Source organism: Dioscorea cayenensis, chromosome 10, assembly GCF_009730915.1.
Source record: "Dioscorea cayenensis subsp. rotundata cultivar TDr96_F1 chromosome 10, TDr96_F1_v2_PseudoChromosome.rev07_lg8_w22 25.fasta, whole genome shotgun sequence".
Lineage (NCBI taxonomy): Eukaryota > Viridiplantae > Streptophyta > Magnoliopsida > Dioscoreales > Dioscoreaceae > Dioscorea > Dioscorea cayenensis.
Window position 1 is genome coordinate 38,978 of NC_052480.1, and position 12,043 is coordinate 51,020.

Consider the following 12,043-nt stretch of genomic DNA (forward strand, 5'->3'; position numbering starts at 1 on the left):
CCAATTTGGCCGTAAAAACCAAATCCCTCATTGGATGTAATATGAGTTACATTGGTTTTTGAAATCCTGTGAATCAAACACTGAATTTCAGAAAACCCAGTAACTCAAGTTACATGTAACTCAAAAACCCTCCAAACAAACACTACCTAAGAGGAAATTATATAAAAAGACTTCTGGACTTGATAATGCGCCACTAGCTAGCTACGACATCATAATTTCCTAGGCTTTTAAAAAAGACCATATACAAGTAGACTTAGTCAGGCATTAACATATTCTATCAATCAGTCTTTGTTTATATATATATATATATATATATATATATTTTTCCCCCTAACAAAGGATTCTCGAGGATTGTAAAATAAAAACCTTTTTCATTAATTTCTCCCACTTGACCTAATAATGCCATTGAAAATTATGATGCTTATCACAGTCTCCCATTTCTAAAAAAAACTTCTTTTAATAAAAATAAAAAAATAATGTCTGATCACAAAAAATTATTTTTTACTCACATAAAAATTATCAAAAGAACAAATACATATAGTGATACATGAGTGAACCCAATAAACAATAAATAAACAGTATTATATTATTTTATAATATTTACAAAGTAATATAATAGTTGATTTAGGAATTCGATCTAAGTCTGTCAATTCATTGTTGAAGGTTGTTAAAATATTATTTTTTAATTAATTTTAATATATTTATAATTTATTTATTTTTATAAAAAAACAATAAATAAAGACCATTCATCACACATGCACGCGTATGTATATTATAAAGAAAAAAAAAAAAACTTTGAAAGTTTGTTCGCACTCATCGCTTAGTATGATGCAGTAGTTGAACAGTCAAGATCCATTTCATGAATCCCCCCAGTCCCCAGATGCCTATATATGAGCTCCTCTGTGACTCTGTCTGCTTATGAAAAGCATTCAACAGCCCCCCAACTCTTGTTTTCACTGTTTTTCTCTCTCCGGTTATCACTTCTAAACTAATCCTTGTCAAGATGGTACGTAGCTAGCTAGTTAGTTCTTGATCTCTCTTTCTATGTGCAGGAGTTGATCAATTTATAGAATATATGTATATTCACTGCCAAAAGTACTACTGATCAATATTTATGTTGTTATGATTGCAGAGGTGCGCACCATCATGCCGTCCCTTCCGGCCCTGCTGCGTTCCAGGTTGCCCCTACTCAGGGGATGTCCAAGTAGGAGTGGACAACCAAGCAGGCAGAGACTTTGAAATGGACATCACCGACAATGATATCATTGGAGGACGTGGCAGAGACTCGCTTGGGTGCAGGCAACGATGCCGGCCGTGACAACCGCGCCAGTATATGCGAGAACCGCATCCTCAATGCCAACGTGAATGCCGATATTGGCGTAGGCAACAGAGCAGGCCGAGACAACGTCATGGAGGTCTACAGGAATACTGTGAGGGGTGGGCGTGACGGTGCCAACGTCCGTGTGGGGGCGGGCAACGATGCATGTGGGGATAACAGAATGCGTGTCTTCTGCAACAACGTCGAGGACGCTGAGGACGATGTGGATATTGGCACCGGGAACTCTGCCGGCAGGGATAACTTCATGGAAGTCTACAACAACGATGTCCGTGGTGCGCGCGGCGGTGTGCGCATTGGCGTTGGGAACCAGGCCGGCAGGGACAACAGGGGCCGAGTGTCCGGGAACATAGTCAGGCGTTGAATTATAAATATACCTATACAAATATGTTTGCATGCAGCTTATCTTCTACTTCATTTCGGGTAATCACTTTTATGTATCTGTTGTTGTTGTTGTTGTTGTTGTTGTTGTTGTGTGGTCCTTTTCTTCCCCTGCTCTGCAATACAGACAAGAGTTTGCATTTGGGAGGAAGGAAAGTTGCATGCTCTGTTTTTCCTCCTGAGTCCTGGTTAATTGTCTTAATTATGATTCAATGAAACAGTGTGTTGTTGGGTTATCCATTCGGGCATTCTAATTACGAGTTTTCTTCTTCTTCTAATTCTCTCTTTGTTTTATTTATTTATATATTTGGAAGACTAATACTAGATATGCGCTGAAACGTACCTTTTGCATCAAACCGAAAAGATTTATGAATCTAAAAGTTAAAGTTTTATTATTTTCAAAGATACACATTTGAGAAAGAGAGAGAGAGAGAGAGGGCGCGCAGTTAATTACAAGACCTTCAGTTTGCCTGAGATCTATGTACGCAGCTAATTAACGCCGACCCTTGCTGATTTTCTCCTTCTTGTTCCAAGCAAAGTTCCTAATCCTGTTATGAGACATATGGACATGCATGTCCTTTACGATCATAATCTTGCGGTTATTATCGCAGCTGCAGGAACTGTTTTTCTCCTGCCGATCACCATAACGAGATAATGCTAGTCGCCCGAACATCCGAGCTGCCTCCTCTCTCTCTTCATCATACTTCCTCCTTGCAGAAGTCTTTCTAGAACAACCATTACACTTTTGTCTCTGTTTTGAACAATACTCCTCCTCTTCATCATCATCATCATCATCTTCTCTCTTCCTCCTCCTCCTCCTCCTCTTCATCCTCATCATCATCTTCCTCATCACCTTCATCACTCTCATACTTGTTCTTGTGATATTGATGGCTCCGAGATCTTGGGTACTTGTTGTTCCCTTTCACGTAGAGATCATTATCAGACTCATCTTCAGTCTCAGAGTCCTCATCGTCACTCTCATCATAGCATCTCCTTCTGCCTTTGTTTTGCTGAGGTCTCACAAAGCAGTCTGCAGCTTCAGCTTCACTTTCACTGCTCTCAGTCTCTGAGGCCTCCTTTCTCCTTCCTCCATACTGCCTGGAGTATCCTCCATGGTGCCCAGAGTATCCTTGATGGTGCCTGGAGTAGCTATAGCCACTTACAACCTGGTGGTATGAGGCGAACATCGGCGTGTTAGTCAGGAGGTGTTTCCAAACTGAAGCAATGCCTACCCCTTAATTAGCGCAAGAACTCATGTATGCAAGGCTTTTTATAAAATCAGAGCACAGCTAAATTATCCTCTATGATTAAAAAAGAAAAACTCACAAATTCAAAATCATTTTAGAATTTGTCTTAATTCTTTATCATGATCTTCTGAATTGATATATCAAGAATCCCTTTTCTTTGCCACAATGTATCTTTTGACTTTGATTATTCTATGCTTGTCAATGTGGCAAGCATAGATATAGCCAAGTTATGATTAACAATATCTCAAGAATGGAATCCAATCTCTTCTTGCCCACTTTTCTGCAGTATTTTCCTTTACTCCACTTTTTAGAGTTTTGCTAAGAACAATTTCATCCTCGCCATCCAAGTTGGCTGCTGCATCAAAATGTCGTATTAAGAATTTCAATTAGTGGATATGTGAAATAAAGTTAGAAAAGAATTCAGCATATGCTTTCTTTTTTGGGAGTGGGAGAATTAAGTTCTTGAAACAGAGAATAATAGGAAACTGTCTCAATAGAAGACAAGCTTATTGCCAATGAAAATATTCTGATTAGGATGCCACATTTATTTATTTATAATAATAATTATTATTATTATAAAGTGGAGAAAAAACAAAGTAATAGCTGCCAAGAGGGGCAGAAAAAAATTACAAAAAAATTCACTAGTTATGGAGCAAACATAACTAAAGAGGAAAAAAATACTAAAAGTAAAACACAAGGCATAAAGTGCCCCTTAAACAACACATTTATTTTTCAAATAAATGACAACATGAATGAAAAATAGTTTTCAATGACACATAATCTTTTCTTAATTGATACCAAATTTTCTATAGTCCAAATCATTTTTAAAGTTCTTCAATTAAGTTGTAACTTGTCCAAAAGTTAATTGTCATTTTTGTTAACATAATTAATATTCTAAATGATTTATTTCCTTCCAAAATTTTACATATTCTCTTATAACTTAAACAACTCATTAAATAACCGCTAGGAAAATTAACTCAAAATTAAGCAAAAAAAAATAAAGATTTTTTTTTTAAAAAAAATTTTACATTTTAAAGGGCTATTTGATTGAGGTAATACCCTCGGAATGTAAACTAAATAATTTTATATTACTCAATTTAGTTATATAAAACTATAATATTATAATCTTATAATATAATAATGTGGCCAATGTATACAGAAAGTGTGAAAATGTGGCAATCTCACAATTCCAATGGAATGTAATTTTTTTCTTGTCATATCCTTCAAATTCAATAAAATCTCAAAAAAATATAATGAAAAGGTGGATAAACCACTTCAAATAATAAAATGAACAAGAACAAGGACCCACACGTCTTAACAACAAAGACACAACAAGGTACAAAAACAACCCCAAAGACCCGAACAAATCACAAGAAGTGGCACAACACAAAACAGACGACCAACAAAAGAAAGAAAAAACCACACACTGACAAAAATATAAACTTTTAAAAATTCAAAAATAAGTTAAAATTTTATTTATTTTAAAAAGGAAATTTAGACTTAATTAATATTAATAAAAATTAACTATATTAAATTAAAATTTATTTTTTTATAATATTAAATTTTAATATTTACTTCAAAATATTATTAATTTTGATATATTTAGTACTTATTAATTAGATAAGAGTATTATATTAAAATAAAAATTTGTATTAAAAAATTTCCCATTTATTTAAACGCTATATATTATATTACATTCCAGCTACATTATTGTCTTGTTAGCCAAACAAAAATTACACATATTATTTTAGTGGTAATATCACGCATAAACCAAACGACACTTAAGGGATTTGCCGATAAAAGATGAATTATTCATTGCTTTAATACCTTTGTCATATCCTATTGATCATCATAATGATTTAAAAAATTGCTAGCATTAGGTGGATATAACACATTTTAGGATAAGTTTTAAGATAAAGCGAATAAATGGAAAAAATTTCAGGTTATTGCTATTATTACAATTATTAATAGATAAACTATATAAAAGATATTAAAAAAAAAAACAAATACAAGTATATATAAGAACCAGAAATAGGCAAAACTAGTGATTAAATTTTTTTTTTTTTTTGAGGTTTTATTAAATTCTATGTGGCATTTTTATTAAATTCAAGATTCATGAGTCTTGACTCTTTAATCAGGTCCGTGGTTGGAGAAGTATTTCCATCTATTTCAAAATTAACAACACAAGAAATTGAGGCTGGTTTTATTGTAGTCATACAATATTTTGTTTGAGTCTCTTTGAATCATAGTTAATATAGAGAATCAAATGAAAAAAATAATTTTAAATTTTTAATTAGAATTCAGAAAAAAGAGTTGAGATAATTAATAAATTTTTTTTTGAATAAATTGGATAAATCACGAATTTATTAGCAAATAAAAAAACAAACAAACAGGACGTGCGAACAGACAAGAAATTAATAAATATTTTATAATTTCTTTCTAAATAGATATTCTGAAAAAATAACTCTAGTGATGAGCTCATTGGTAAGACAACAACATCATTCTAGGTTGAGCTTTCAAAATGAGTATATATATATATTTTTTCAAAATGAGCTTATCACTTGGTGGACGCTTAACCCTCGTGAATTCTGTCCTTTCCACCATTCCTGTATACTGGATGTCAGTTTTCAAACTTCCTACTTGGGTGATCAAAGAAATTGATAATATCAGAAGAGACTTCCTTTGGAAAGGACCTGATCTGAGTCCCAAAGGAATCAGATTGATCGCCTGGAACAGGATAACTAGACCACGCAACATGGGAGGTTGGGGAATCCTCAACCTTCAGGAATTTAATAAAGCTCTACTTGGAAAATGGTGGTGGAAATTATCCTGTAACCCAAACTGTGGTTGGGCTAAAATCATTCAATCTAACTATTCTTTCAATGTTGCAAATGGGCTCTTGTACCACAATCCACCTAGAAATAAATCCTTCTTTTGGGCAGGAGTGATCTCCACTTTACCACCTTTCCGCTCTTGCCTAAACAAAACTATCCAAAGTGGTTCTAGCACATTCCTTTGGTACGATCGTTGGCATGCCGGGCTTCTTCTCAAAGATCTTTGGCCAAACCTTTTTTCTCAATGTACCTCCCCTTGGATAACGGTCAGACAATTTTCTCAACATCTAACTAATCTAGAGATTCTATTTCCTTCTGTCTCTCCAGATACGTTGTCTCCTCTTCTCGATATTATTCCTGTTTGCTCTCTCTACCAGGAAGATATTCCTACCTGGGCCCTAGAAAAAAATGGAAATTTCACAGTCAAATCTTTTTACAATTTTCTTATTGATGGTGGTTTGCGCAGCTCTCTTCACCCACACTTCTGGAAAACCCGATGCCCTAATAAAATTACCCTTTTCTGCTGGCTTGCTGGAGAAGACAAAATCCTTACACTCACAAATCTCTTCAAGAAAGGGTGCAATAGACTAAACTCCTCAGATACATGTGTCCTCTGTCACAACGCCTCTGAAAATCTAAATCATCTTTTTCTCGAATGCGAATTCTCTAAACGTATCTGGACATATTTCTCCCAAATCTTGGATTTAAATTCTTCTCCCCAGTCAATCTCTTTACTGTGGACTATCTGGTTACCGACCATCCCTCCTGAGCACCGTATTCTCTGGGATCTTATCTCCCGTGCAATCTTATGGAACATTTGGATTGAACGAAATTCTCGTATCTTTTCAATCAATTGCGTTACCACCAGTATAACATTATGTTTAAAAACTGCTAATATGATTCTTTCTTGGTTTTCAACAGCTGCTGATAGTCATCAGCAAACACTCAATGAAGCTGCTCAGAAAATTAAGCGCCTCTCAATTTCCTTAGCGCTAGATCCTCAACTCCAACCGCGACTCCCGACCCCGATCGTCGCTCACGAGTAGACACTCCTTCTTCTCGACTTTCTAGGCGTGCCCCGAGATGCCCGTGGTGTCTTCCGTCTTCTTAGATTTTTATCCTTGCTTTTTTTTTTCTTTGTGGTATTTTGTTTCTCCTCACCACTGGTGAGAGGAGTTTCCTTTTTGTAATGTTGTTACTTTTCAATAAATCTGTGGTTTATCCACTTATTTCAAAAATTTGAGATGAAGTGATTAAAATGCACGACCAACACATTCTGAAATGATTTTATATAAATTCTAAATTCTTCTCAAAAACTCACATGATGCACTAAAAATCTTAAACAAAAATTTAGGTAAATTAAGCATGAACAAACTTGGAATATTTATATACATATATTTTAACACAATTTCACTTCTACTAGGACTTCTTGTTTTAGGGATTGTCTTCGTTAAACCTGTTATCAATACATTATTGTGAACAAGTTAAGTATCCGATTTAGAATAGTTTGAATTGTTATAAATCAAATATCAGATATAGAATAGTTTGAATTGTCAAATTAAAAATCTATAATTATTTTTGTTCTTGCGAATGATCAACTTTAATAGTCCAGGACAAAAAATTTATAGCTTAACGAGCAACATTGGTTCCGCTACAAAAAAATATTGGTGTGAGGATTTAAAAAGGCTTTGAGTTTAAATTCACTGGATGCCCTGGATATAATAAAAAGTAATAGATTTTTTATTATAGATGTTGATTTGCAACCTGAATCCCATGTCATTAAACGTTATGATTACCTCCTTTGTAAAAAACAGAAAGCAAAAAAAAAAATTCTGGGCTATATTTATGTACAGGACCTATAGTTGTTGTGGGTTGTCAAAAATTTTTTTTGATTTATTTTTTTAATTTGTCAAAACTCTATTTTTTTATTACATTTTTGCATTACAATACTATATAAATGCCTTTTAAGTAATAGTTCAAAGCTGAGAAAAAAATTCCTATCTATTTAGTTGATTGGTGATATGGTTAGTCATATACCTTAATTATAAATATGAATAAACCTGTCAAACAAGGGCCTAGCGAAATAAAAATGCATGTGATCGTGAGTGAAGAGGTAGAGAGTTGAATCCCTTTTATAAAAATATTGTAACAGAGATTGATACTCGTAAAAAATATTGTATATCACTGTTCATTCACTATTTATTAGATTTTTTGTATGAGTCATATTTTCACATTTCCGGGATTATATAGTAGTGGAGATTTACTATCATAGGGTTATACTTTCTGATATATTATTTTGAATACAGGTGGTAAGTCATTATTGCCCCATTTATTAGCTAACTATATATAGTAAATTTGTAGGGATCATTAACTAGTATGTGTTTGTTTTTTTTGACAACTCCCTGAGAGGCGACACTTGTCATTTTTATCAAAAGTATATATATATATATATATATATATATATATATATATATATAACTACAACATTGAACCCTCAATCTCTTAATTTGTGAAAAAATAAAATAATAATTTTTTTATAGTGTTGTCCTTTGTTTTGCTTGGGGTGTTTGTATTGGTTTGATTTGTTTTTATTTGTACTTTTTTTCGCTTCTTTTAATAAAAGTTCGTAGTTTATCCAATTTTCGATAAAAATAAAAAGAAAAAATTAGTGGGGATGATTTTTTTATTTTTATTTTTCAAACTGATGAAATATCTGAAAAATTAAAAAACTGAATTTTCATTGAACTCCTCTCATATAATATTGAAAAATTTACAACAGTGACTCATATGCATTGTTTAAAAATATATAATTTCAACAATTTAACATCAGAAGAAATTCTGGTGCGGAGAGGGAGCCTATCTGATGACACGGTTCCCACTGACCCTGCCACCAACTTTTTCCACCAGCGGAATTCCTTATTCCCATCACCACTTTGGATGGGTCTTCACAGATGACAATGTTATCATAAACAAGAGTGCCACTCTGTTTATCCCCAGATGAGGATGACCGCTTCTCTCTATTTTGAATGGCATCATCAGTAAGATATTCACGTCCATCTCTAAGTGGGTGTTGTCTGCCAATATGATCATTTCTAGGCCAATACTGATCTTGTCCATGGTACTGATCACCATGGGTATGAGGGGGCACAGGGTAAAACTCCTGATCACGGTTGTAGGGGTAGGGGCAGTTGTGGTCAAACATCCAGTTGCTCCTTGAATCTCTTCTTGCCATATGATCCCAGCCATGTTGATCAGGTTGATGGAAATTCTGTTGAGGTGGGACGATACCATCATTATTATTATTATAATTATGTGGATTTTGATCCTGTCTTCTTGAAGCTGAAGTATCTGGTCCCGTGACATTTGGAAATTTGTCAATACCAGCTGGTGGCGGTGGTAAAGCTGGTTTAAAATCAGGCTGGTGCACTTCAGTTTGGACTATGTTTGGCTGTGTTAATCAGAGGGAAATTAAGCATGTCTGTGTTACCTATTCACGGAATAATTGTAAATTCCATTTACTAGCTCTTGATGAGATATATATATATATATATATATATACCTGACCCTTATCCTGGGCTTGTGATTCTTCGTGCACCGCTGCCTCTAAAGGAGATGTAGCTACTGCCGTTGACGACGCGTTGGTCTGTAGCTGCTCCTTGGGTGGTGTTGCTTGGGATTCTGCATCATTTTTCTTTGGAATAACTGGGTCTGGAGAACTAGTCTCGCTCCTGCGCTCTGCTTCCTTTGATTGCTTGCCTCCCTGAAGTTCCATTATGAATTTTCGATAGCGTTTAAACATATACGAGACGAGTTGAGAAACTGATTATTCAGAGTGCAACCAAGAATAAAGATATATATATATATATATATATATATATATAGTTAAAGATATATACATAAAAGGAGCTTACCATCGAAAAAGGTTAGAGTGAAACTCTCCGATTCCTTTTAAGTATAAAGGAGACGAGGATCACAAAAGCTAGTGAGGAACAATAGTATAAAAGAAAGTGAGAGCTCAATTGGACAAGTGCAAAGGCTTCAAGTTGTGGGGAACTTATGCAAAAGATCTCATGGATTGAATTTGATGAAATGCATCTTATCTACCCATATTTATTATATTATGTTTCTGCAGGTCTAATATAGTCGTTGGTCATTTTTAATTAGTTTCTATTGCTGTTGAAGATAAACAAAAGAAATAGGTTGTATACAATGAGAATCAGAATTGGTCCGTGTCGAATAATTATAAAAAGACCAAAAGAAGCTCAGCTGCTTAGGATTCTTGGCCATGCTTTATTATTAAACTCACTGGTCTTTAAATAATCCCAAAGTCGATCTTATTATAGCTAAGATATAGTTGGTTCACAAGCCTTTGTCATCATTTCATTAAATATCGTTATCTTGTTTTTATTCACACAGATTATTTCATTCACTCGAGGTAAACTTTTTTTTTTTGGATTAAATGAATGAGTTTTGACTTGATTCGGTTAAATGAGGATTGATGATCTATACTTGGTAAATCAATTTGTAATTTGCCAATACTAATAATAAATTCACCATAAGCAGCACCCGTAGTGGAAATTCATGTGCTTAATCTGGTTGCAATGTGCCAAGATTGGAAGGTAAAAGTAACAGCTAAATATCATGGTTGGCAAGTAGCAAGTCAGAGAGTCAAGGCATGGTGTCGCACTTGCTAGGCGATGATGACGATGATAAATGGCTATAAAACTGTTTAACATGTACAATAAACTATGCTAGTACAGCCAAAAAGTCAATGATATTGAGCCCATTGAAATTTCGACCATGGGCCCAACGAATTGGAATATACATTTTTGTAAAAATATTTTAAACAATGACTTGACTTGATGACCTTCTCTCTCTACCTGTTCACAATTAAGCACCAGCCATCCATCTATCCATCATGAAGGTAGCTGCTCGGTTTCATGAATTCAGGGGGTGCCTATATATATAAGCTTCATCCTTTCTTCCTCTTCTAAAGCAATCCACAGCTAAATTAACTCATCTTATTGATCCATACCTCATCATATCATCATTAACCAAGATATATGGTACCTCCGATTCTCTGTTACATATATATATATATGGTTAATTAGTTGCAGATACATATATGTATATATATATATCAGCTGGTAATTGATTCTAATTAACATGCATGGTGTTATGATTGCAGGAGTGCGACCGGTCATGCCGTCCCCACCGGCCCTGCGGCGTCAGGGGCTGCCCTTACATGGGAGACGTCCAGGTCGGGGTTGACAACCGCGCATGCGGAGACTTGGGAATAGATGTCACCGACAATGACATCATAAGGGGTAGTGGTAGAGTTCGTATGGGTGTAGGTAACGACACCGGCCGTGACAACTATGCCCGTATCTACGAGAACCGAGTCTTGGACGCCGACGTGAACGTCGATATGGGCGTAGGCAACACCGCCGGCTGCGACAGCCGCATGGAGGTGTATAGGAATACCGTGACGGGTGGTCGCCGGGGTACCAACGTGCGTGTTGGAGCAGCCAACGATGCACGTCGGGACAACGACATGCGCGTCTTCTGCAACAACGTGGAGGGCGCTGAAGACGATGTGGATATTGGCGTCGGGAACACGGCGGGCAGGGACAACTTCATGGATGTCGACAACAACGATATCCGTGGCGCGCGCGGAGGAGTTCGCATGGGCGTGGGGAACCAGGCCGGCAGGGACAACAAGGCCCGAGTGTCCGGGAACATAGTCAGGCGTTAGAATTATCTATCCGTGCTTGTGCTTGCATCTTTATCGTTTTCTTCATTTAGCTCGTGTGTTTTGCTTTCTTGAATAATCTTTGTGTATTTGTTGTTGTTGTTGTTGTTGTGTCGTTTTTTCTTTACATCCTGTTTTTTAGGCTGTTGCTTGCCTTCATTATGATCCAATAAAAAAGAGTGTCTTATATTCCCATTGTTATTTATTTATTAATTATTAACTTAAGACGTTTTATGGATAATATGTACAAAACTAAAATAGGATGCGATAATAATAATAATAATAATAACAATAATAATAATAATAATAATAATAATAATAATAATAAAGAGTGCCTCATTGTTCTCACATGTTAATTCATCATATCGACCTCACTGAACAACCCTTCCTCTCTTTCGCCCCTGTTTGGTAACTAATGACCAATCTGATTCCACCTAAGTGTGGCTTCATTAGTTCTTTGTATCATATAATTAGCTTGCCCATTTGTTAGGGT

General features: G+C 35.2%; 2 protein-coding genes across 2 annotated transcripts; one reads left to right on the top strand and one right to left on the bottom strand.

The window, feature by feature from the left end:
• Positions 1 to 8,610: 8,610 nt before the first annotated feature.
• Positions 8,611 to 9,932, bottom strand: LOC120270703. Its single transcript, XM_039277777.1, has 3 exons — positions 9,710 to 9,932; positions 9,358 to 9,558; positions 8,611 to 9,246 (listed from the first exon to the last, which is right to left on the bottom strand). The coding sequence occupies exons 1-3, from the start codon at positions 9,710 to 9,712 to the stop codon at positions 8,611 to 8,613; spliced, it is 840 nt and encodes a 279-aa protein (XP_039133711.1). The 5' UTR covers positions 9,713 to 9,932.
• A 767-nt stretch (positions 9,933 to 10,699) lies between these two features.
• Positions 10,700 to 11,634, top strand: LOC120270664. Its single transcript, XM_039277730.1, has 2 exons — positions 10,700 to 10,864; positions 10,987 to 11,634. The coding sequence occupies exons 1-2, from the start codon at positions 10,862 to 10,864 to the stop codon at positions 11,551 to 11,553; spliced, it is 570 nt and encodes a 189-aa protein (XP_039133664.1). The 5' UTR covers positions 10,700 to 10,861; the 3' UTR covers positions 11,554 to 11,634.
• Positions 11,635 to 12,043: the final 409 nt, after the last annotated feature.